This window comes from Lipotes vexillifer, unplaced genomic scaffold (genome assembly GCF_000442215.2).
Source record: "Lipotes vexillifer unplaced genomic scaffold, Lipotes_vexillifer_v1.1 scaffold442, whole genome shotgun sequence".
NCBI lineage: Eukaryota > Metazoa > Chordata > Mammalia > Artiodactyla > Lipotidae > Lipotes > Lipotes vexillifer.
Window position 1 is genome coordinate 335220 of NW_006790311.1, and position 27454 is coordinate 362673.

General features: G+C 37.2%; 1 protein-coding gene across 1 annotated transcript in view; it reads left to right on the forward strand.

The window, feature by feature from the left end:
- Positions 1 to 309: 309 nt before the first annotated feature.
- The window catches only part of CCDC15 (coiled-coil domain containing 15), a 63142-nt gene continuing 35997 nt past the window's right edge, over positions 310 to 27454 (forward strand). The window contains exons 1-10 of the mRNA XM_007463639.1: positions 310 to 489; positions 5719 to 5868; positions 6410 to 6601; positions 11962 to 12075; positions 16523 to 16645; positions 16903 to 17337; positions 18269 to 18391; positions 18631 to 18753; positions 20609 to 20683; positions 21594 to 21716. Of these exons, the coding sequence (XP_007463701.1) occupies positions 310 to 489; positions 5719 to 5868; positions 6410 to 6601; positions 11962 to 12075; positions 16523 to 16645; positions 16903 to 17337; positions 18269 to 18391; positions 18631 to 18753; positions 20609 to 20683; positions 21594 to 21716 (1638 nt within the window). The remainder of the gene's footprint in view (positions 490 to 5718; positions 5869 to 6409; positions 6602 to 11961; positions 12076 to 16522; positions 16646 to 16902; positions 17338 to 18268; positions 18392 to 18630; positions 18754 to 20608; positions 20684 to 21593; positions 21717 to 27454) is intronic.

Consider the following 27454-nt stretch of genomic DNA (forward strand, 5'->3'; position numbering starts at 1 on the left):
CCCTTTGCCGTATCGCTTTGCCGCCACTGGCACAATCTTCGTTCTCTCATTCAGATTCTTGTTTCTCCCCCTTCTCGTCCCTGTTCCTTTCCGAGAGCGATCTTTAAACATTTCCTTCCTTTATTTCTTACCCCTTCTTTTCCCCTTTTTTCCTTTTCCTTCCTTCTCAAGTATCCTTGTCAGGCTACTGCCTCCTCCAAAACTTCTCTCCTTTTCAGGAGCCTGTGGCATACGTGTTAGGGGGTTGAGCTTTTAAGGCGGTCGTTTGAAGATTTTAAGCTTTTCCTCTCTCCTAACCAGGAGTCATAGATGCCAGGAAGTATGGCCCCCCTCAAGAAGCTTCGGAATACCACCAAGTTGCCCCTGGCTTTAAACCCCCTGAAGAGCAAGGACGTGTTGGCAGTGCTGGCTGAGAGGAACCAGGCTATAGTACCCGTTGGGGCATGGGTGGAGCCTGCCCCGCCAGATAGTTCAGCAGTCCCGGCATCTGTGAGTGTCAGTTTGATGCAAGTATGGTGGGGTTCTTCCTCCATCTTTCTTTTTATTAGCCTTCTCAAATCCCTGGTGCTCAGATAAGATGAACAGTCTGGGGATGCCGTTTCTATACTGTCATAAATAGATATGTTCTTGCATTAGGATTATAGAACAAATATGTATCTGCCGAAACTTGCTGCAGCTTTAGTCGGCATAATCAAATATTTATTACCTATATATATTTCAGTTTGCTTTGCAAACCCTTGATTGCTTTCTATGCACAAGACATAGGCACTGTCTTCCAAACACTCTACAATGTAGTAGGGATGACGACCACAGTTAATGTAACATTGATTGTTTAAAGTTTATGGTAAATTTTGTAATGGAGATTCAGTAAGGTTCAGATGCAGTGGGAGAATAAAGGAGAAAGAGATTAATTCTGATTGGGATTCCGAGAAAGTTTAACTGTAAATTCCATGAGGACAGGGATCTTGATGTTTTTTTCATTCCTGTACTGGTATATGGCAAGTCTTCAGGATATAGTTGTTGAATGAGTGAATTAGGTAATATAGTTTGTGTTAATCCTTAAAGAATGGAAGTGCTGTAAGTACAGATGAAAGGGAAGAGCATTTCAGATGAAGGGAAACTTTTGCAAATTGACATGTGTGCCTGTCAGACAACTCTCTTACGTAGCTATTAACACAGGAGGACAATTTTGTAAGATTTTTTTTTTCCTTTTTGGTAAGATTTTTGATTGTCTTTCACCAAACTGTGCTCCTTAGCTATTTGTTCATATATTATTGTGGTTCATTTATTATTATAAATACCACATTATATTTATAGTAAGTTGTTTACATATCTCCTTTTCCTGATGGAGCATGTAGATATTTATGGAATGCACAAAATGCTTGAAGATCTTCAGAATGTATAGACGTGGTGCTGAACATGAGTTGAAAAGTATGAGGTAGGTTCTCTTAGTGGTCCTTCATCTCAGAGAAGAAATGAGACATGTTTCAAGTAAATGTTAAATAGAAGTGCAATGGCATGTTTTCATTCATTTGATTTATGTCTGTAAGGATGTATATACATAAGCATTCATTTATTACTATGCTATTTCCAAAAAGGATTTTGAGTCTGAGTAGTATATGATTAAATGCTAAGACTATTATAGCACTTAACGAAGAAAGATATGGTTTTGAATTGATGTGACCCAGGAAAGTTTAATGAAGAATTTGGATAATCAGAAAGAAAGAGGATGATTCTCCAATTAAGGAGAATGGAGAGAGTAGGAAGTAAGCAAGGTATATTTAGGATTTAGGGGTAGGTTAGATTGATTGCAGTGGAAGGCCTAGTAGGGGCATGGTGATTGATAGGATTGTGGAAAATAGGAGTGGTAGGGAACCACAGGAAATTTTGGAGACGGGATTGACTTCATTCATTGTTTAATATTTACAGATTAATTTCATGATCAAATAGTGTTTTGATTAGATTAACTGCTTTAACTTTTTTTAAGTTCTATTTTTTAAAACTATTTATTTATTTATTTTACTTATTATTTTTGGCTGTGTTGGGTCTTCGTTGCTGCGTGTGGCTTTCTCTAGTTGTGGCAAGCAGGCTTCTCGTTGCGGTGGCTTTTCTTGTTGTGGAGCGCAGGCTCTAGGCACACGGGCTTCAGTAGTTGTGGCACGTGGGCTCAGTAGTTGTGGCTTGCAGGCTCTAGAGCGCAGGCTCAGTAGTTGTAGCGCACGGCCTTAATTGCCCCGTGGCATGTGGGATCTTCCCCGACCAGGGCTCGAACCCGTGTTCCCTGCATTTGCAGGCGGGTTCTTAAGCACTGAGCAACCAGGGAAGTCCTGCTTTAACAGTTTTAAAGGTGAAGGAGCGATTGGCTCCTGAGGGACAAATTGGGATGTAATGGTAACAATTTAGGCGTGAAGTATGGCACCAAGATTTTAGTGGTAAGTAATGTAGAGGGAAAGCCTTGAAAAGGGGATTGAAATGGAAATGAAAAGGGATAAATGTAAGAAACATCCCAGAAGAATCAGTAAGATTTGGTACAAAGGTATTTTGGTATTTAAATTATTGACACCTGTTTTTAATTGCCCATATTATGATATCTGTATAATATCAATAGCATAAAAATGTCTAAAAACGACCAAGATTTTCTGTGTTAAAAAGAATCATCACACGTTCCCACATATCAACTCAAAATATATTAAAGTCTTGGAGCATGTGTAAACATGTCTCCTTTCCTTCATTTAAAAAATTCTGATCATTACCAGTCAAAGGCAATTTGATCAAGCATCTAATAGAACTCTTTATCACTTTAGCATATACAGCCTGGGGAATTCACTCTTATTAACAGACGTAGGTCTTGTCAGCTCAGAACTTCTAAAGCTTGGTTACCCTAAGATCATGTCTATGCTAAAGGGAAATGCCTAATCATTTTTGTCCTTAAGTTTCAAGGAGCCATCAGAATTCCTATAAACGCCATAGTTTGAGACTGCCCCTTAATTAAATTATCATCCAAGGGTACTGCTTTCCTATCAGCATATATAGCTATTGCATTGTTTTATAATTTATCTGATTATCTACTGTTGCATAAGAAACCACTCTAAAACTTAATGGCATAAAGCAAACAATATTGTGTGTCCGGAATTTGTGCAGGACACAGTGGGGATGGCTTGTCTGCTCCACAGTGTCTGAGCCCTCAGTTGGGGTGACCCCAGTAGCTGATGATGTCTCGGACAACTTGACTGGATCCTGGCTGGGGGCTGGATTTCTTGGTTCTTCTTTATCTGGCATCTGCTGGGCTGTAATATCCTACATGGCTTTCTTAACTCTTATATCTGGCACTTGGGCTAGGATGAGTAGAATGGCTGAGGGCTGGCAGGACATCTTCCTCTTTCTACATGGTCTCTCTGCTTGGCTAGTATGGGCTTCCCTAGGTGGAGGTTGCTTTATGAGCTTGCCTGGGAAGTCATGGAGCCAACACTTGTGCCTCAGTCTATTGAGTATACAGTCAGACTACATTCAGTATGGGAGATGACTACACAAGAGCATATATACTGGGAGGCTTGATTCATTGGGGGCAGAAGGGGAGTTCATCTTTGGAGACTAAGGACTATGTAATCTAACTATTAGTTCCACCATATATAAATTATCTGAATGTATTCTTTGACTGTCCTGAGAAACACTTCATTCTATATTGCCCCTTGGATAGTCTATAGGGTGCAAAAAGGCTATGAAGAATTGGTTGTACAATTGAAACAGTACAGTTGTCCCTCAGTATCTGGAGGGGATTGGTTCCAGGACCCCACTCTTCCCCCACCTCCCCCACCTGCAGATACCAAAATTCACAGATGTTCAAGCAGTTGTATAAAATAGCATAGTATTTGCATATAACCTGTGTACATCCTCCTGTATATTTTAAATCACCTCTAGATTACTTAAAATACCTAATACAATGTAGATGCTATGTAAATAGTTGCCTGTGCTTGGCATATTTAAGTTTTGCTTTTTTGGAACTTTCTGGAAAATTTTCTTTTCATCCATGATTGGTTGAATCTGAGGATGAGGAACCTGTGGATACAGAGGGCCGACTATTTATTTTTGTTTAACCCAGTATTTCTCAAGTTTATATGATTCTGGGAACCTCTTAACGTCCCATGGAACAAGTGTTTTCAGGTTCTGGTTGTCTTACACAATAGTGTTGCTAAGAAAAATACGTTTCTAAAATATGTTTCTATGGTACAATCTTATCTTTGGTTTACTCTTGAGATCCACAATTTGGAACCAGTCATGCACTTCAATAAGACGTTTGATAATCTCAAGGTGTGAGTAAAAGAGGGCAGACAGAGACAATGGGAGTAAAAGAAAGGCAGAATGGCTTAAATTTGTCAGGGTCTTGACTTAACTTGAGTCACTTGTTCAGGCTTTACTACATATATATCTACTTTGGAATTATTTTACTTAATTATTCATTGATATCTGTCTTGTACATTCTACTCCTATGGTACATACTTTTGTAGAATAGTTTATGGGATAGATTTCTTGGAAATTTTAATTTTAATTGGAACTAAATTCATTTGATTTTGAGAATTTAATGACTGTCTGTGAAATAATTTGGGGCACCCCTCAGAATTAGAATTTGGAATCACTGCATTAGGAGAAGGGATAGATAGGAGGTATGATGATTTTATTTAATATGAAGATTCCTTATGGAAGAGAGACATAGTCAAGAGAAAAGCAGTACAGTACAGGGCATAAGTGTTGGAGTCAGAGAGACTTCTAGCTCTGCTACTTGCCAGCTATAGGATCTTGGGCTACTACTAAAGATTAATCCTTCTGAGCCCCATTTCCTCATTTTTAACATAAGAGGTAAGAATACCTAATATTGGAGGTAGTTTTGAGGATTCATTGATACAAGGTAGTTAAAGTGTTTATCTCATAATAGATCTTTAATAATGGTAACTGCTGTTATTATAATGACTTTGTTATTCAAAGCACTTAGAGGAGGCAAACAATGATTAAGGACTCAAATGTGATAAAATGTTCCAGATTGTTTAAAATGTTTTGGAATTAAGCATTATATAAACATTGAGTACCTTTGTATTCAAGGCTCTGTGTAGTATACCATAGGGGAAAGAAAGGAGAATTAAATACATTTCCTGCCCTCAAAGAATTCGTAATCTAGTGGGGGAGTTAAGAAGTACTGTACTCAACGTTAATAAGAGTGAGAGGTGCTAGATGGGTATTGGATGGTCTTGACTGAGTAGGGCCTTTTCTAGATGGAGGCGGCAAGAAGGGCATGCTAGGTTAAAAATGAAGCCTGATTCTCATTTTATAATAGGACATAGTGGGTGAGTGGTGAGCAACCTGGTGTATCTGGACTATTTTACTCATTTTAGAAAATGTAACATAATATAGGTTTGAATTGGTTCATTAAGAATTAATGAAGATACTTTTAGTTCTCAGTACAATGAAAAATTAAGATTTGATTTGAGTGCTCACAGATTCCAGTTTTTAGTTTGTGATTTGGTTTAAGTTCTTGGTACTCACTAGCTACGTCTAGATTGTCAGCTCTGAACTCCTGTGATTTCTTTACTGTACGGGGAATTTGGGGTTGTAGAACTGAATTATTTTTTCAGGGCTGTATTCTGACTGCTTTGTGTTTACAACAGAGTCCTAATGGGCAAAACGAATGGGACATGTAAGTTTATTTTCTATCTTTCATCTTTAAAGACTTCAGCATATATGATTGAAGAAGAGCTAAGGGAACAGCTAAGAAAGAAACAAGAAGCTCTGAAGCGTTTTCAGAGACAAGTCAAACGCCGAGTAAATCAGCAAATTAGGCTGAGAAAAAAGCAACAACTTCAGAGGTCTTATGAAGCCGTAAGTTCAAAAGTAAGCCTGAGTAAAGATTGAATGGGAAGTGTGTTTGTTATGAGAAATGCTATTAGGCAATGACAGAATCACTTTCTTTTGATTCCAGGCTTCGCATAATGTGATTTACTAGTGAGGGCAGTAGATTGTATATAGAGAAACTGTTGTTTCTGTTTCCTGTGTTGTTCTGATTCCCTCTTTTGCTTTCACCAAATAGTTATAAACAATGTCAGAGTTTGGGGTTGGGGTTTGAATTCTGGCTTTGCTGCCTACTAGCTTTGTGACCTTGGGCTAATTACTTAAATTCTCTTGACTATAGTTTCTTTATGTGTGAAATGGGGATATGATACTTGTTTCCCAGTGTTGTTTTGAGAATTAGATAATGTAAAATATTAGCATGTAGTAGGTGCCTGGTAAATGTTAGTTTCTTTGCCAGCTAAAGTTTTCCCCTCCTTCCCCCCAACCCCGGTTTTAAAGCTTTTGGGCTGCTGGTAGACATTATTTGATTGCACTTGACTGGGGGAAGCTCACTCTTTCTTCCTTTGTGTAGGCAGAAAAAGCAGGCTCTATAGCCATGCACTCTTCAGATCCAGCAAACTTAACTCTTAAAAGAACGAGTATTTTTCCAAACCATTTGAATGCTGCTATTGGAAGTGCTAGGTTACTTCCTTCCCGGAAGCTTGAGGATGGAATAGAAGATAGAGAGAATCAAAATGAACTATTCCAACAACAAGCCCAGGCTGTAAGTACATATTCATTTTATTTTATGTCTCTGGTTTTTTTTTAGGCTATGATGTAGAGATTAGGAGGTGTCACATTCAACTTCGTTTTTTATCACCTCCTCTTTTTTTTACCTTTGTAAAGTGGGGAATAGTGGGATGATGTTTATTTTTATATATATTTTAAATTTATATTTATTGGTCAGACACTTAAGAATCATCTAAAGAAAGGTGCCAAAGTGTTAGAGTTCAAAACTTATTAGAAAGAGCTTTAGGTCAAAGAATGTAGATTTTTCAATTATACTGAAATTGTGTTATGGGTAAGTTACTCTCAGTTTGTGGCATATGGACAAAAGATTATTTTTGTTTCTTTTTTCTGTCCCTCAATCTGATTATCACAATAAATTGATCTATAAGTCAAGTAATAATATAGTAAACTCTAAATTAACATATTCAGAATTTTTTAATGTAACTTTTTAGTGACTCACTTTATATAATGAATATTTAAAAATTAACCACCATGAGTAGATTTATCCACTCAAATCACTTGATGCCATCTGATCAGTACCCCCCTCCACCCTGCATAATGTACCCAGGCTTTTGTCCAGTTGATCATATTCTTCAACTCTTCTGTGGGAATAATCCTTCATCTTATCATTTTAAAATGTAATCCTAGGGCTAGTGAGGGGAGAACAAAAATGTGGAAAATTATGATTATGTGAAAATAAAAGTTGTGTGATTGCTGACATACTTTGTCATAAGTATGAAGCAAATCTGATTATTGCTGTTAGTATAAATAGGGAAAGCTTTATAGTCACATGTGATGTTGAAATACTTATTAAAAAGATTTTTCTCTCTGCCCAAACTATGACTTTTTCTTGTCATTATTTGGTTTGTAGTGATCATTTTTATAATCATTTTTGTTTTTAAGATTATGAACAGTTTACTGAGCAAATATTTATTGAGCCAGGCACTGCAGAAATTGCAAAGGATAGAACATTGACTGAGACAGAATAACAGTCCTTGCTTTCATGCTACTGGTAGCTATAAATTCCATTGTAGTGAGGATTTTACAATACAATTTTCATTTGTATGATACATGAATATGACACATCAGTCCACAGATATTTGAATATACTGTGTTTGTTAAACATTGTAGGGATACTAATGTGTGAAATAGGACCTTTCATGGGTTTATATTTCCAAGTAGAGAAACAAAGTTGGTAGACCCCCAATCTATTAGATAATAATATGGAGATATTTGCTGCATTGTTGATAAATTTGTGCAGTGGAAATTCAAACATTTTTTAATTCCAAGGAGATAGTTTGGGAAGAATTCCTGGAAGAGGTGGAATTGAGCTGTGTATTTTGAATTGGTAAACTGAATTTAATTGGTAAATTCAAAAGAATTTTGAGATAGGAGGAATAGTAAAAAGTCTAGAATATGTAATGAGCTTAGTATTGGGTTGGCCAGAAAGTTCGTTCAGGTTTTTCTGTAACAGCTTACAAAAACCCGAACAAACTTTCTGGCCAACCCAATATATTTGCTAATAAGTGATGGAAACTTTCTAATTGATAGTGTACAGGGTAAAGCAACAGAAAATGAGGTTAGACGGGTAGGAAAAAATCAGGTTATGAAAAGCCTTAAATGTTCCCCAAATCTAAAAAGTTTTTATACCGTTTTTTTCTTTTCTTTTCTTTTTTTTTTTGGCTGTGCCTTGTGGCATGTGGGATCTTAGTTCCCCAACCAGGGATCGAACCCGTACCCCCAGCCGTACAAGCGCGGAGTCTAACCACTGGACAGCCAGGGAATTCCCAACCTTGTTTTTTTCTTAAAAGAAGATGCACTACTGAGGAATGTTCAGTGACTTAAACTACTTTAAGCCTGTAAACTTTTGCCCATACAACACCATGACAATAGATGCTCAATTTTTTTTAATCGTACTGTTTTTGTTGCAGTTTCTATCCACTAGATGTCGCTAAGAACTAGACAATGAGGCAGAGTTCAAGCACTAACTCCTTTGGGACAGTTTCAGGCAAACTGAGAGTTGGTCATCCTGTCTCTATATGTGTTCTCTCTTCTTTACTTATTTTTCTACTATTAACTGGTATTTTCATCATCACAGCTCCAAAACTTTGGCATACCTGAGGCTCCTTTAGCCTCTTCTCTCCAGCTTAGGATCTTTTAGGTCCAGCTCCTGTCTCTGACTTTTTCTCTGAACACTTCCTTGTTCATTATGTAAGGTAAGGAATCTTTATTGGCCCATCCTGCCTTTTTGCATTAGGTCTAGGTTACTGGCCAGATTCTAGCTTGGTACACCTACTTAAAGTTTTGTTGATGCACTACATTGGGGTTCATAGGCTATGCTAAGGGCCTCATGTGAGTTTTTATGTGTATGGTATTTTTGTGGCTGTAGAAAAGTCTAACACACTGAAAAATCAATATATTATCTTTTGCAAATAAACTATATTGTACTTGGATAGAATTCAACTTTGGGTAGATTTTTATGGCATTAACATACATTTAAATACATAGGTATTAGGCCTCCATGGCAGTACAATAGGTGAAATTCTATAAATGTTAGATCTCATCTATAGTCTTTTCCCATGACCTACATGTTATTACCACATTGTTTCATTTATATAGTTCCATATAAATTCCTAATTGTCTGAATAAATTAAAAAGAACTGAAGAAAATATGAACAATGAGTGGGGAACAGTATCACAGTAGATATCTATATTTGTCAAATTTCATCCTACATATTTGTTTGAAGTTTTACATTTTAATATATGATCAGTGTTTGCTTTAGATTTTAAGATTTAAGTCTCAAAATTTGTTTATTTAAATCTCAAAATGTGTTTATATAGTACATTTTAATTTTATTGGTCAGAACTACCTTTGCTTATTGATAGCTGGGTTTTCTATGTAATTATATAATAATTTATTTCCATCAGGGAATTTTTAAGTCTTGGTTAGCTATTCAGTGCCAGTCTTTGTTGATAACCACAGCTACAAAGGAATGAAAATTGTGTCTAAGCTTCTAGTACAGAAAAGACTTTTGGGGGAGTTCCCTGGCAGTCCAGTGGTTAGGACTCGGTACCGTGGCCCTGGGTTCAATCCCTGGTTGGGGGGCTATCACGCAAGCCGCATGGCACGGCCCCCCAAAAAGAAAAAGAAAAGACAAGACTTTTGGTCAAATTTTATGTTTTGAGTAGTTACAAACACAACATGTATATGTGTTTAAACTTACATACGTAAATATATATGTATATATACACACATACAAATGCATATATATACACACACATACTCACCAATATATGTAGTGATCACCATTATCTTACAATAAGAGGAACGTACTTCTCTGCCTGTTCATTTTACATAATTTGATTTTTACCATCCTCCTGTCTTCTGTGTTTTGTTTAGTGCTTATTGACACTAACTTTGGTCTTTGTATTAGTTTCCTGTGGCTGCTGTAATGAATTACCCCAAACTTAGTGGCTTACAATGACAGAAACTTATTCTCTTACAGTTGTGGAGGCCAGAAGTCTAAAATCAGTTTCACTGAGTCAAAATCCAGGTGTCTGCAGATTCTAGGGAGAATTTGTTCCTTGACTCTTGAAGCTTTTGGTGTCTGCTGGCATTCCTTTGCTTGTGACCACATCAGACCCATCTCTGCCTCCATCTTCACATCACTTCTTCCATATGTCTGATCTTCCTCTACCTCTCTTATAAAAACACTTGTGATGGCATTTAGTGCCCGTCTGGATAATCCAGGATTATCTCCTCATCTCAAGATCCTTAACTTAATCACACGTGCAAAGGCCCTTTCTCCTTATAAAGTAACATTTCAGGGATTAAGACCTGATATCTTTGGGTGGCCATTATTCAGCCTACTACAGTCCTCATAGCAGGTCATTGAAAGGATCTTTGGGTTGATTTGATGAAGGGTTTTGGTAAAGACAGAAAAACTGAACGTAATGTTTAGTCCAACTGCTGGACCAGTTGAAATATCCTGCTTAAGGGACTAAAATCAATCTGCGACTAATAGAGGTTTGGACTTGATGGAAAATGAAGATTATGTACTCTTATTTTAAATGTTACAGCAAGTATTTTGCATCCTTGGTCACTTTGTGCAGGGCAATAATGTCTACCACACTTGGCAAGGAGTAAAAGTAAGCATGTTCATGGCTTTGTATTTTTTCATAACTTCAACTGCAGATATACTATCTCTTTTTGCATTGTGATTAATTCTATCTTGACCCCTTTAGCCACTCTGCACTAACCAAATTTAGAAGTCCTCCTCTTAGTAGAATAAAGAGTAATGTTTCAAGCTGATTTCTCTGGCTAGAGGTGTAGACCTTCTAGAAACAAGGACAAAACAGAGGTGATAATGCTGTAAGGAAATTGGGCTGTTAGCAAGAGAGTGTTTTTATCTCTAGGTCACTATTAGTAAATATCATAAAGTATTTGTAATTTGTATCTGTAAATCACAGTCATTATTTCCCTTTAAGGGAGAAATGATGTCATTAAACTTTCATTGGATGGGTTAGAACTGGTCCTGGCTTTGCCATATTTTCACTGAGTAGTATAGGGATGTGCTTTTCTGTATTTTCCTTAAAGGAACATTCTATGCAGATATGTGAAATGTAAAATAGGCTGTGTGCTTCTCTGAAAAAGAAGTCAAAATAGATACTTACTGAAGTTGCTAGGTAGAGATAAGGAATGAACACAAAATTAACATATTTAATATTAATATTTATTATCAGTTGTTACCTAGAGTACCTGAAACAAATTGGTCTGTTGACAGGTTTGAATTTGTACTCTAAATTAACTTAGGAAGGCTTCCTGGAAGAAGAGACATTTGAGAAAAGACTAAATAACTATAGTTTTCAAATGTTATGGATGAAGAAGAGACTCATGTAAATAGGAAAAAAGGATTTTAAGGGGACTAGGAATAGAGTCTTCTTACAAGGAGTGATAAAAGTGATCAGGCATGCAAGGACCAGTTGAAGAAATAACTCTTTATTAAGAAGATGGATAGAAGGTAAGGAATGTGTCTGCTCAATAATTTCCAAATTCAGACTTATAGGTTCTAATATTTTTATGTATGTACTTAATATAAAGCCTACATTATTAAAAAACGATTTGAGTAACAGCACTTAAATCAAGTTAAGAAATACAGTCTCTTAAGATAATGAAAATAATGTTGTAAATACACTTATCAGCAGATCAGAAAATCTCCTTTCCAAGTAATCCTCTTGTCTTAGGTCTGGCAATTTTTCATAATAGGGGCCTGTTTTCCTGTTGGAACACTTAGTGAATTTGGTATTAAGACTTTAGCCTGTTTTTCTTTTCTTTTTTTCCGCTTTCTTTGGCAGCTTAGTCAAACCATGAAAGAAGCACGTCACCGGCTGGCATCATTTAAAACTGTGAATAAAAAAAATGCATTGGTGTTTCCAGATGATCAAAAGAAAAACTTTTCCACCCAAGAGGTAAATTAAATTCTAATGAGCTGTTTCTAAAAATTCAGATAAAAAATAGGATAAAGATTAATTTACATCTCTACATTATTTAGACCTGAAAAATAATTGGAAATAACCTTAATTATCCAATAGTAGGGAGCGGTTTAAAAGTTATGATATATTCGTTTATAGCTATTATGAAAAATATGCTTTCAAAGGATATCTGAAGACTAGGGAAAGTGTGATATAAAGTTAAGTGGAAAAAGTAGGATATAAAATTAGATACAATGTAAGCTCAATTAAAAAAATTCATTCCATAAATATTTATGGAATGTCTACGATTGCCAGGCATTGTTCTAGAAGCAGGACTTAACAGTGGTGAAAAGGTAGACAAGGAGCTCCTGTGTTAGTAGGGAAGCATGTAATAAATAAGCAAATGAATAGAAAATATAATTTCAAATGATAAATGCTATGAAAAAAATAAAGCAAAATATCGAGATGGGGAGAGAATGCTATGAGCACAGAGAAAGGCCTGGAAAGAAATGGACCAAGAGGTTAATACTGATTATTTCTGGATAGTGTTATTACAGGTGATTTTTATTTTTTTCTCTTGGTTTTCTTTACTGTAGAAATTTTCCATAATGTATATATTTTATTTTTTAATCAGGAAGAAGTCAATACCATTATTTTTCAAAATGAAAGAAATTCTTTTGATTCAAAATATAGAATAAGTTTAGGGTGAATAATTGGAACCTAAATATGGAGTTAGACTTAAAAGAATATTTAAAGCTATGCTTGTAAAATTACATTGTTTTGGTGCCTCCTTATTTTTATGTTCACAAATTTGGATGTTAAACCCATGTATTTTCCTGTGTTTACTTAATTTTAGCATTAATTTCAAGTTTTGATAGGCAGCATCAGTAAAATGGCTCATTAATTAGTCTTTTTTTACTCTTTTTTTTGGTACCATTAAGAACTCTGTCTCTTGCTTAGTTCTTTCTCAGTTTTGCTTCCTGATTGGTATTTTTTTTACATTTTCCTAGATTACATATATGTTTATATTTTATTTTTGTATTTTTTCCTTAAGTATCTCTGTGCAACCATCAAAGACATTTGTCTCTTATATGTTTGCAGTTGGTAGAATACTAAGCTATAATACCTTCCTCTTCAGCAATAATTAAGAAATTTATAGTTAAATATAAAAAACAAGTGGGCATGGGTGTGCCTACATATGGCATTCCATCTTAGATGCATTAAGTATGGTTACCTTTTTCTAGGATTGCCTTGTTGTGACTTAAGACTCTTTTGAAACTAAATTCTTGACTTAGTTTCTTGACAATTTTCATACCTCTACCACGGATTTGGCAGTACTGTAGTTTGGTCCATAAGACTGACTTCCCGGTACTGCTCAAAGGAGATGATTGGACACATTTTATTTAAGCCAGTAAAAAAAAAAAAAGGGTTATCGGAGCCTAGAGACTGATACTTCACATTGTGTGGAGCATGTTCAAATCTTTCAACTGATGTTTTTCCCAGAAAGAGTACTAGGCCTGACTGAAATAATTCTCCAGTAGAAGGGAGGAGGATTAAGTCTGAGATAACATCCTTGTGTAAACCAGTGTGATACGTCAAAGGTGCAATTTAAGTGTAATTCATTATGATGTTGATGGTGAATTCAGGCTAGCTGCTTGCTTCCAAAGAATGCATGTGTGTTTTTCAGGTAAAACATCGCAAACAAATCTACTCCATATAATTGAGAATGATCTAAGAAACTGGTGAAATTTTTCTTATCAAGTACGTAGTCTTTCCCTCAAATCTGAACAGTTTTCTATCCATTCAGTTGTGTGAAGGAGGAAGCTGCCAGTCAGAAAGGAGAACAATCTATAACCCAGTTGAACTCTGGTTTCGTTTTCTTGTTTGACTTATTTTGACTGACATCTGGTCATTCCAGATTTAGAGATAAACGTAGAAGAGATATATTTGCCTTGCCCACTGTTAGATCACCAAGACAAAATTGTAAGCCTTCTAAAATTGTTACTGGCTAGGATAGGGGCAAATTATCATTTATAAAGTTAAAATATTCTCCTACCAGGATCAGCTCCGTGCTTTGTGACCACCTAGAGGGGTGGGATAGGGAGGGCGGGAGGGAGACGCAAGAGGGAGTGGATACAGGGATATATGTATATGTATAGCTGATTCACTTTGTTATACAGCAGAAACTAACACAACAATGTAAAGCAATTATACTCCAATAAAGATGTTAAAAAAAAAAATTCTCCTACCAGGAATTTCACTTCCATGTGTTTGATATGTAAGTGACTTGTTTGTATACTTGAAATAGAACTCAATATTCTGTATTAGACTACCATAACCTGCTAGGATTGCTCCAGATCTTTCACAAAAACTCAGCTTAGTGTCATGAGCATATTGCTTTCTCTAGACCATTTATATTTGTATTAATTTTTCTTTTTTTTCAGAAAGCACTTTGTAGGAAACCATCATTCACCAGGATAAATATAGGGATAAGAGGAGAAATGCCCTTTGAGGTCCATCAAGGTCTTTTAACTCTTGTAGATTACCAGAAATTTATGGAAGATCAGGTAGGGAAATGTAAAGAGTAGAGGAAAAAAGATGCCTTGTTAGAACTATCCACAGCTAATTAAGGATGGGTTTAAGTATTAAGATTATAATGCCCAATAGTTGTTTTTTTCTAACAGTTCTATTAAGCTATAGTTCACATACCGCACAATTCACCCACTTAAAGTGTACAGTTCAGAGGTTTTTGGTGTATTCACAGGGTTGTGCAACTGTCACCTCAATCTAATTTAGAAGATTTTCTTCACCCCTGAAAGAAACCCCGTACCTGTTAACTGTCACTCCCCAGTCCCTCCCTGTCCCTACCCCCAGTACTAAGCAACCACTAAACTACTTTCTGTCCCTGTAGATTTGCTTATTCTGGGCATTTCATATAAATGGAATAATATAATATGGCGTCTTTTGTGACTGGCTTCTTTCATTTTGCATAATGTATTCAAAGTTCGTCCACATTGTAGCATGTATCAGTACATCAGTATGTCACGCTTAGTATATCTGTTCATCAGTTGATAGACATTTGTGTTGTTTCCATTTCTTAGCTTTTATGAATAATTGTGCTATAAGCAATTTTTACATGTTTTTGTATGGACATTCATTTCTCTGGTTGTGGAATTTCTGGGTCATGTTAACTCTATGTTTAATATTTTGAGGAACTGCCAATGTGTTTTTTTTTTAATTTTTAAAAAATTAATTAATTTTAAAATTTATTTTTGGCTGTGTTGGATCTTCATCGCTGTGTGTGGGCTTTTCTCTAGTTGCGGTGAGCGGGGGCTACTCTTTGTTGCGGTGTGCAGGCTTCTCGTTGCGGTGGCTTCTCTTGTTGCGGAGCACAGGCTCTAAGCACGCGGACTTCAGTAGTTGTGGCTCGCGGGCTGTAAAGCACAGGCTCAATAGTTGTGGTACACGGGCTTAGTTGCTCCACGGCATGTGGGATCTTCCCAGAGCAGGGATCAAACCTCTGTCCCCTGCATTGGCAGGCAGATTCTTATCCACTGTGCCACCAGGGAAGCCCCTGCCAAGGTGTTTTCCATCAACGATGTATGAGGGTTCCATTTTCTCCACATCGTCTTCAAAACTTGTTTTTGCCACCTTAGTGGGTGTGAAGTGGGATTTCTCCATACTTTTGATTTGTATTTTCCCAGTGACTAATCATCTTGAATATCTTTTCATGTGCTTATTGCCCATTTATATATCTCTCGTGGAGAAAATCTGTATTCAAATGTAGTGCCGTTTTTTTTTTTTTTTTTGTGGTACACGGGCCTCTCACTGTTGTGGCCTCTCCCGCTGCAGAGCACAGGCTCCGGACGCGCAGGCTCAGCGGCCACGGCTCCCGGGCCCAGCTGCTCTGCGGCACGCGGGATCCTCCCGGACCGGGGCACAAACCCGTGTCCCCTGCATCGGCAGGCAGACCCCCAACCACTGCGCCACCAGGGAAGCCCCTGTAGTGCCGTTTTTAAATTGAGTTGTCTTTTTATTATCAAGTTATAAGAATTCTTTATATATTCTGAATACAAGTCTCTTATCAGATACTTGATTGCAAGTATTTTCTCCCATTCTCTGGGTTGTCATTTCACTTTCTTAATGCTATCATTTGCAGCACAAAATTTTTAGTTTTGGTATAGTCTAATTTATCTATTTTTCTTTTGCTGCTGTGCTTTTGGTGCAGTATCTATTAAGCCATTGCTTAATCCTATGTCTTCTAAGAATTTTATAATTTTATCTCTCATATTTAGGTCTTTAATCCATTTTGAGTTAATTTTTATATATGGTGTGAGGAAGAGTTCTAACTTAATGCTTTTGCATGCATTCTTGTTTCTACCTGTAACAGATACATTTGGTTGGTTTTTTTTTTCTTTTCCATTTTTGTTTGTGTGTTCTTTAGGAACCTGACACTGAGGAATCTTCATCTATTATGATAGATAAGAAAGGGAAAAAGAATTTGTCTTGTGGGGACCAGCAGGATCTCCTTTTTGAAGACAAGGATATACCTTTCAGCACAATTCAGGTAAAGCAGAGTGAAAGGAGATAGTATAATAGAAATTAAAGTAATTATGATTTGGACTAGAGATGCCAGTATTCTTGTACTGGTTTGGGACTGTAGATTTAGGTTCTATTGAGTTGAGCAAAGACTGTAATTTTGCATTTTATTTTAGTAATTTGTTTGACTACCGTATCCTTTTAAGATTATTTTAGGAATCTTGCAGAAAACCCAGTGTTGCTGCTCCTTGGCATTCTATATTTGATGTTTATGTTCACTTTTAGAAAGTACAATTCAAAAATCCATTATTTGCTGTGATGGAAGAGGAAGAGGTAAATCAGTTACATCAGGATGTTCTGCCAGAAGCCCAGGATTATCTTCCAGAAGCCCAAGGTGACCTGCTGCAAACCCAGGGTGATTTGACAGGTGTCTGCAGTGTTGAGCTGGAAGCCCAGAGTGTTGAGCTGAGGCTCGGTACCCAGGATATCAAGCTGGAAGGCCAAGCTGTTGAGCCCAAAGCCCAGGCTGTTAAGACCAAAACTCAGAGTGTTATGCTGAAAGATCAGAGTGTTGAACTAGAAGATGGGAATATTGTTTTGGAAGTCCAAGATTTTCTACTCCAAAACCAGGCTTTTCTACCCACAGACCAGCATGTTCTTCTCAAAGACCAGAATGTTCAACCCAAATGCCAGGACCAGGATTTTCTACCCAGAGTTCAGGTAAAATAGAGTGGAAAGGAGATATAACAAAAAGAAATAAGCTCTTTAAGGCTTGTAGTGGGATTTGCAAGGACTATATTGCAGCTGATTTGGAGAGCCATAGTTGGAACAAAATAGTTCACTGATTGATTTATCAAATAAATGTCCACAGTTCTTATTAAGTGTTAAAATATTATCAGCAGCATATTACCCCTGTCTGGAAAATTTGCTTTTTAAAAAATTTTCTTCATTAGGGGAAGTATTTCTTGCAGCCGTCATCTGTTTTGAGAGCTGAAAGATGGGAAAAAAGAGTGGCCCACAAGTGTCCAACAGTATTTTTTACCCAGGTTCCAAGGTCAGCCCTCCACCAGAGATCAGGTAGACCAAGAGGAAGAAGAAAGGGATCAATAGGAAGTAAATTACTTAGGGTTGTGGCTGGGTTTATGGGGAATAGAGTATAGTGTGTTAATTTATTCTGTAAGATGTTCAATTAAACTCTGACCTCAGTTAACTCCTGAATTCTCAGTGCAACCTAAAGTATTATTATTTTTTTTTTTCAAAAATTTATTTATTCTTATTTTTGGCTGCGTTGGGTCTTTGTTGCTGTGCACGGTCTTTTCTCTAGTTGTGGCGAGCGGAGGCTACTCTTCGTTGTGGTGGGCGGGCTTCTCACTGGGTGGCTTCTCTTGTTGCGTAGCACGGGCTCTAGGCGCACGGGCTCAGTAGTTGTGGCTCGCGGGCTCTAGAGCGCAGGCTCAGTAGCTGTGGCGCACGGGCTTAGTTGCTACGCGGCATGTGGAATCTCCCCGGACCAGGGCTCGAACCCTTGTCCCCTGCAACGGGAGGCGGATTCTTAACCACTGTACCACCAGGGAAGCCGAACCTAAAGTATTATTGATTAACCTGTCTTTCTTAACTGAACAATTGCTATTTTATATTTGTTCTTTTTTAGAAAGCAGATTTGAAGCCGCCAGCATCAGTTTTGATAGGTAGGAGTCGGGGGGAGGTGTCTCCTCTGGATGTCCGTCAAGATCTTCTACACAAGCATCAAGATCAGGCCTTCATCAATGGCAAGGTAGAGCAGAAAAAGGAGAGGGACCATCAGGAACTGCATTGTTTGGGTTTGGTTTGGAACTTTCCAAGATTGTTCTTAGCTAGATTTCAAAAAGTATGGTTTTCTGTTTTATTCCATAATGTTTCACATTATCTGGAGTTGAAAAAATTACTGTAAGGCTCCCAATAAAGCCTAGAATATTATTGCTATCATGTTACTCCCACTGAACAATTTACACTTTATGTGTTTTTCTCTTTTAGAAGGTACGCTTCAAGGAGTCATATTGTGATATTACACATGAGAAAGGGAGAGAAGACTTTTCTCTGGCAGGTTATCAGTATCTGCCTCCTAAACTTCAGGACCAGGCCTTCATCAGAGATCAGGTAGAGCACAATCAGAAAGAGATAGATAGGAAATAAAGTAACTGGATTTCATACATTTTCAACAACTGGTAATGTGAAATATAGAATCAGATTCTTGTTCAGTGAACTGTATCAGTCAAATCAGTTCTGTCATTCAGAAGGATGATAAATCACATTCATATTCTTATTGTGGAATCAGACTATTTTAATTTACTAAGATTATGCTATAACTTTTGCTGAAGCCCATATTATTACCACAAGCACACTGCCCTTACGTGAATATTATAGGAAGAATTAGCAGATCCTAAATTAAAAATTGGGGGGGTGTTTGTTAGACTATTCTGTACATGTTTGGGGATTAAAAATTAAGATCTATAGAGTCGGGGTAAAAGTATAACATCCTCGTTCAAACCAAAATGTATCAGAATAGCCTCATCTGGTACCATTTCCCTGGAGTTCTCACTGCAGCCTAGAGTATTAAGGTTAGCATGTTGCCCTGGTTAGACGACTTGTTTTCTGTTTTTGTTGTTTCTTTTGAACATGTTTCTGAAGCAACTGTCGTCTTTTATGAGAGAACAGAGAGTGAGAGATGAATTGACTCTGGGGTGTCATCAGAATGTTAAACCTAAAATGCAAGACCAGGCCTCCCCTAGAGAGCAGGTAGAGCAGAATACAGTGAGAGCACTGTCTACTTTCTAAAAGAGTAACAGATGAAATTTCTTAAGATTTGGGCTGGAGCTTGCCAAGCTAGCTAGTATGTAGACTACATAGAATTAAAGCTTCTAGAGTTAGGCTAAGAGTATGATGTCTTCATTTATTTCAGAATGTGCCAGATCTAAAGAGTCCAGGTGAGAAAGCATACCTCTGTCATTTGGGTTAAATAAGAGATAGGTTTTATATAAAGTTGATTGGTTATCCGTAAATTGTTCTTCTTAAACTCAAGTCCTTCAGCAAATTTGGCTTTTGACATTTAGTCTTATACATACTGAAGGAATTCTACTCTTGGCCATCTGAAGCAGTACCCCAAAGCCAGACATCAAATTTGCAAACCAGTTATGATGAAGTAACAAACAAGCTGTTTGCCTCTCAAAACTTCCTAGACTTCACCTCTTCTAGTGTTTCGGCATGGAGTTATTGGGGACATCGAGTAGGAGTACTTTGGGAAATGACACAAGCTTTTTTCCTGGCTTTACATGAGAAAATGCTAGCAACATTATAAAAATATTGCCTTGTTGCCTTATCTTCTTCCAAATGTGTTGTTGAATAAAGAGTTGCCCCATGCAAAAAATGAAAAAGAAAAAAAGTGCCAGAATAATCTGGGATTTGCTTTAAAATACTCCAGGAAAGAAAGTGGGAGAAGAGATGGATGAAAAAACATGATGTTGCTGGGAGGGACAAATTGGGAGATTGGGATTGACATATCACACTACTATATATAAAATAGATAACTAATAAGGACCTACTGTATTGCACAGGGAACTCTACTCAATATTCTGTAATGGCCTATATGGGAAAAGAATCTAAACAAGAGTGGATGTATGTATAACTGACTCACTTTGCTGTGCACCTGAAACTAATACAACCTTGTAAAATCAACCATACTCCAATAAAAATTAAAAGAAAAAACAAAAACAAAAAACATGATGTTGCTAATTGTCAGTGCTGGGTGATAGGTATCTTGGGACTTATTATACTAATTTTTTCCCACTTTTATGTATGTTTGGAAATTTTATATTAAACACACACATGCACACCTCTAATTGTTATATCACCCTTCCCTAGTATTATTTCAGGGTTGTCATTGAAGTGTACAGTATTGTCACTAACCTATAATTTTTGCTTAGACAATTAGTTGTGTGTTTTGTTATTCCTTTAGAACAAGTGTATCAAGCAGCCCTCATCTTTTGAGAAATGGGAGATTGAAAGACGAGTTGCTTCTGAAGTGCCATCGGTATGTTTCACCTGGTATTCAAGACCTAGCCTCTCCCAGAGAGTAAGTAAAGCACAATATAGTGAGAAGTAAGTAACAGAGAGTAAATTCCTTAGGTTTTGGTTCAAGATTGACAGGGCAAAGTAGTAACTGTTTCAGGGGTTTAATGTTAAGGTCAATAACAATGGGCAAAGATATAATGTCCTCCTGTTCTGTGACCATTCTGCCCTGTTAAAACTTCTGGCCTCTTCACTGAAGCTTTTACTATTGCCCTGGCATGATGCTACTGCTTGGACAATTGATGTTCAGTGTTTGTTTTCTTTTAGCACAGGAACTATGGGCAGGCCTCACATAATATGACAGATGAGAGATGGAGAAAGGAGTTATTTCTGGAGCACCATGAATATGTTTTACATGATATCCAGGATCCAGGCTCCACCAGAGAGCAGGTAGAGCAGAGTATAGTAAAGTGTAAGCAGCAGAAAGTCAGTTAGTTAGAGTTTGATATAGACTTGCCAGAGCTATGCTACCAACAACAACGATGATGACGATAGTGTTATCTCTTATTAATATTATCAATAATGTTATTAATATTATTAAGACTAACAGCTTAAATTCATTAAGCATTTACCATAGCCAAAATGGTTCTAAAACTTTGTATCCATTGTCTCATTTAACTCTCACAATTACCCTGGGAGATGGATACTGTTATTATCCTTGTTTTATGGATAGAGAAACTTAGGATTGCTTCGCAGATACAGTTAAGATCCATAGTAGTGGCAAGAAGTGTAATGTCTACTTTTATGCCGTAATATATTAGACTATTCTGACCTATTTAGATTACATCACGGCTATTGCTGCAGCCTAAAGTATTTTTACTACCATTACGTCACTGCTCACGCCATTTGGTGAATGCATTTGTATCTTTTAGAGCTTACGCTCCATACGGCAACCATCTGCTGGAACAGCTGAAAGATGGCAAGCAGGTTTGCTTCCGGCTGGCCGTCAGCATCTTCCACCCAAGTGCCAGAGAGAGGCTCCCAGCAGCAGACAGGTAAAGCAAACTGTAGAGTATGAGCCCTGGAGTTTAGATAGGGTTGTGGGTCCTACTGAGTTGGGAGCAGTAAGGCTGAGCAAAAAGCAGATTCTGGGTTTATTTCATAGTGTGTAAAACCTAAGATTACTCACCGAAGCCTAGGGTATTGTCAGGAGAACTTGTTGCCTATTGGAAAAATTGTATTTTTTACATGTATGTTCTTTCATTAAAGGTGTATTTCTGGTGGCCCTTGTTGTCTATGGTGTGAGAGGGAAAGAAATAAGTGGTTTCTGGGGGGAGGGGGAGGGAGGATCTTTCACCAACAGCCAGGACTAGATCTCCATCAGTAACCTGGGAGAGCATAAGGTAGGATCACCAAGAAAGAAACTATTCAGAATTTGGGCTGGAGCTTGTTAGGGTTATATTGCCTAAGTTTTGGTGTATTGATTTAAGATCTATAGTTTTTCAAGAAAATGTCACGGTACACTGGCCTAGTAAGATTTTTCTATGACTTAACTGAAGTCTAGTTTATTCCCACTAGAATTTTACCATTGTCTGGATAATTTCTGACTTGTGGTTTCACGTTATTTTAAAGCCTTCAGGCAACCAGTGTTGTTAGAATATATGAAAGAGATAAAGAGAAATTTCCTCTTGGCTCTTTTAAGAGAGCAGAAAGAAAAGGAGGCATAAAGGCAGAATTATGGATTTGGGCTGAGGTTTTTAGGACTAAACTGCAGCTCCTCTGTTATTTTTGGCTTGGGTCTCTTAAGATTGGTCTAAGGGAAGGCTGTCATGTTTTCTTCTGCATCGCCGTTTATATATCCTGAACTATGCCAGACCCTTTTCTACTTCAGCTCTTTTGCTTTTTTTCCCCCTCTGCTTGGATAGTCTTCTCTTTTTTCTTTTTTTTTTTTTTTTTTTTTTTTTTTTTTTGTGGTACGCGGGCCTCTCACTGTTGTGGCTTCTCCCTTTGCGGAGCACAGGCTCTGGATGCGCAGGCTCAGCGGTCATGGCTCACGGGCCCAGCCGCTCTGCGGCATGTGGGATCTTCCCGTACCGGGGAACGAACCCGTGTCCCCTGCATCGGCAGGCGGACTCTCAACCACTGCACCACCAGGGAAGCCCTTCTCTTTTTTCTTCACAAAGCTGGTCCCTTCTCACCCTTCACGTTTCAGCTTAAATGTCACCTTTTTAGAAAAGACTTCTCTGACCACCTTATCAAGATTAGGCCTCCCCTCTTCTGTTTTTCCTCTGTTCCTGCATTCTGTTTTTTTTTCCCTCTCCATAAACAAGACAGTTTGTAATTATTTACTTATTTACATGACTTCCACTAGTCTATAAGCTTTATGAGGAGAGGCACCACACTTGTTTTGTTTATTGGAGTGTGGACAGCCTTTAACATGGTGCCTGGTACCTGCTGGTTTCTTGCTAAATTTGTTTAGAAAGAATTAGTCAATCAAACACTTATTGAGCACCTGTTTGATGTTAACCATTGTTTATGTTCTAAATATCAAAGATATAACTATGAACAAGACATAGCACTCAAGTTTCAGACAGTCTAAAGAAGAGAGACTGACAAATAAGCGATAATTTTGAAGCAACATAATTAGTGGTAGAGGATGCATAGGGCATTAGCTGAGCACAGAAGAGGGGTACCTAATTCTGACTGTTTAATTGAGGGTGCAGCTTTGGTAGTCAGAACCTCTTCTTCTTGTCCTTCTGCTGTACCAGCCCTGAAAATCCTCAACCCTGGATCAGTCCTTTCACCTTTTAGGCTCCCAAATAATCCAGCCTTATTGGAAAAAAGCTCTTTAATAGTGTAGGTTTATACACATTCATCCTTACGGTTTATAGTCACAGCTGGGTCCTCAGTGCTGCCTAGCTTTTTCCTTACTTGCCACTTGTCCGCTCCCTCACATATGGCTCACACTGATCATTCTAACCCTTAAATACTCCTTAAAGTTCCTGCTGCACCCCCATACTCTCAGACTTTCGATAAAAAAAAAAATAGAAGCCATCATGCAATAACTCCCTTGACCATTTACTTTTTTGCCATTCTTACCTGTTCCTACTAATCTCAGAGGAAGAGATGTCTTTCTTTGGATCCGTATTCTGGATTCTCTTGCCATCTTTTCTTCTGGGTCCAATTTTGAATATTGTGAGACAGGTTTCTATTAAAATCCTCTGAATAATGTCGCATATTTTTGTTTGTTTGTTTTGGCAAGCAGTCAACCTGGTTAAATTCAGATTATATGTTCTTTCTCATCTGTGAACAGTGGCTCCAATGTTAGTTCAGTTCTCAAAGCCTTCATTATACTTCTTTAAGTCCATCCCATGCATGCACAGCTCAGGGGTGATTCTGGGATGTGTGCCAGTTCATACACAGAATTAAGGAATCCACTTTTCTAACTCATGCATCTTTTTTTTTAAATTAATTTTTATTAGAGTATAGTTGATTTATAATGTTGTATTAGTTTCTGCTGTACAGCAAAGTGAATCAGTTATACGTATACACATATCCACTCTTTTTTTAAATTCTGTTCCCATATAGGTCATTACAGAGTATTGAGTAGAGTTCTGAACTCACTCCTCTTGAGGATACCCACCCCATATACTCTCCAGATACCAGGGGCCACATTTCCTGGAATTTTTAGTTACACTCAGTGAGAGAGAGAGGCTCAGAGTGGGCTTACTCCTTGGCCAGTGCTGGAAGTCCAGTTTTTCTTACTTTTTTGAAAGCAGAAAATTTCATTTTTATTATAGCAAAAGTAAATACAAATAAAAAAAAAGAAAAAAAACCCCAAATTCCAGAGATAACCACCATTAGCCTTTTGCTATGTATTGTTTTCAGATTTTCTCTATAACAAATAAATAACTGTAAAAATAACAGCCTTATTGAAATATACAATCAATTCTCTTTATTCATAGTAGTTATGTTCTATAAAGTTGCCATAAACACTGAATTTTAGTGAATACTTAACCATTCATTGCTCAACTGTTTTGTGTGAATTTCTGTTTAAAGATACCTTATTTAATGTGTGTTGTTGATTCATTAACATTGTAGTCAGGGCCAGTGTCACTATAGCTCGTGCCTGAACAAAGCTTATCTAACATATGTAAATATTTTCTCCATAACGCACATCACAGCCTTCTTATGCTTAAGAACACTAGGTAGTGCTTCAGCACTGTGCTTGAGGGATGTTTTAAACAGCAAAATCAACAAAAAAAGCACAGAAATGTAAAAACCTTTGCACCAAATGTACCTTGAAAGGGATACTTGTTTACAGTATGAAGGCCCAAAGGCAGAGCATCACCGTGTTCGACCTCAGCTTGCAATGTGTACAACTGATGATTCAGATTTTTCACAGCTCTGTGCATGTCTGCAAGTGACCACAAAAGCACTGTGAGTATTCATTTTGTGATAACAAATACATTTTAGCGAATAGACAAATTCACAAATAATATAGGAGTATTCAAATAATGAGGATTGACTACTTTATATACCATACAAGTAACCCATTTAAAGTGTACAATTCAGTGTTTTTACTATATTCAAAGGGTTGTGCAAACTTTGCCACAATTGGTTTTAGAATATTTTCATCACTCCCCAAAAGTCATACACCCATTAGCAGCCACTCGCTCCCTTTTTCCCCTCACCCCCATCCCCAGCCCTAGGCAACCACTAATCTACTTTCTGTCTCTATAGATTTGCCTGTTCTGGACATTTTGTATAAATGAGATCGTGGAATGGCCTTTTGTCACTGACTTCTTCCACTTAGCGTAATGTTTTCAAAGTTCATTGACCTTGTAGCATGTAGTAGTACTTCCTTCCTATTCATTGGATAACACTCCCTTATACTCATCTAGCACGTTTTATTTATCCATTCATCAGCTGATGGACATTTGGATTGTTTCCACTTCTTGACTGTCATGAATAATGCTGCTATGAACATTTGTTTATAAGTTTTTCTGTGATACGTGTTTCCATTTCCCTTGGGTGTATACCTAGGAGGGGAATTGCTGAGACTTATGGTAATCATATGCTTAACCTTTGAGGAACTGCCCAACTGGTTTCCAAAGTGGCTGCACTATTTTTCATTCTCATTGGCAGTATTATGAGGGTTCCAATTTCTCCGCATCCTCACCAACACTTGTCATTGTCTATAGTGCTCTTAATGGGTGTGAAGTCGTATCTCATTGTGGTTTTGGTTTACATTTACTTGATGATTAATGATGAGCATCTCTTCACGTGCTTATTGGCCATATGTATATCTTCTTTGGAAAATTATTAAATCCTCTGTGCAACTTGTAATTGGATTATTTATCTTCTAATTATTGAGTTATGTGAGTTCTTAACATATTCTACATACAGGACCCTTATTTGTTTTGTGATTTGCAAATGTTTTCTCCTATCCTGTGGGTTGTCTTTTCACTTTCTTGGTGGTTTCCTTTCCTTTGCAGCACAGAAATTTTTAATTTTGAAGAAGTCCAGGTTACTTATTTTTTCGTGGCTTGTGCTTTTGGTGTCATATCTAAGAAACCATTGCCTGATCCAAGGTCATGAAGATTTACTTCTGTGTGTTCCTCTAAGAATTTTATATCTCTTGCATTCTGCAAGGTCTTCAATCCACTTTGCATTAATTTTCTTATATGGTGTTCAGTAGAGGTCCAACTTCATTCTTTTTTGCACTTGGATATCCAGTTGACCCAACATCGTTTGTTGAAAAGACTCTTTTTACCCGTTGAATTCGCTCGTCACTCTTGTCAAAAATTAGTTGATTGTAAATTTAAGAGTTTATTTCTGAACTACCAGTTCTATTCCATTGATCTATAAGTCTATCCTTATGTTAGTACCACACTGTGTTGATCAGTGTAGCTTTGCAGTAAGTTTTGAAATTGGGGACAGTGAATTCTCCAACTTGGTTCTTCTGTTTCAAGGTCATCTCAGCTATTCCGGGTCCCTTGCATTTTCGTATGAATTTTAGGATAACCTTGTCAACTTCTACAAAAAAGTAAGCTGAAATTTTGATGTAGATTGCATTAAATCTGTTGATCAATTTGCCATCTTAACAATATTAAGTCTTCTGATTCATTTAGATCTTCTATTTCTTTCAACAATGTTTTGTAGATTTCAGTGTATACAATTTACACTTCCTTTATTAAATTTATTCTAAGTATTTTTTGATGGTATTTTATATGGATATTCTCCTTAATTTCATTTTCAGATTGTTCATTGGAAGTACATAAAAATACAATAGATTTTTGCATACTGATCTTTATCTTGCAACTTTGCTGAAAGATAAATAACTTTTAAGCTAAAAAGATAAAAGTAATTTTAAACTTTTATTTCTAAAAGTTAGAGATCATAATTTGAGCCATATAATGTCCAAGTTAAGTGTACTAAGTTATGTCAACAGGCTTTTCTAATAATTAGGGGGGAAATAAGCCCCAGTTTCTTCCCTGCCATGTCAGTTGATGGCTATAATATTTTCAAGCTTTTATTCTCTAAACTCACACCTTTCAAGAATATGTATAGATTGGAAATGATTATAGATTTGAGATGTTAAGGGATCTAGTTTTATATCCTGGATTCAGTCCCAAGCACACACTCATGATAGAGTGATTTCAAGTGATCAATTTAGAAGGACTTTCATTCTGAACACTTTGATCTGTCATTAGTTCATTCTCTCTTTTTTTGGCTGCGTTGGGTCTTTGTTGCTGTGTGCTGGCTTTCGCTAGTTGCGGCGAGTGGGAAC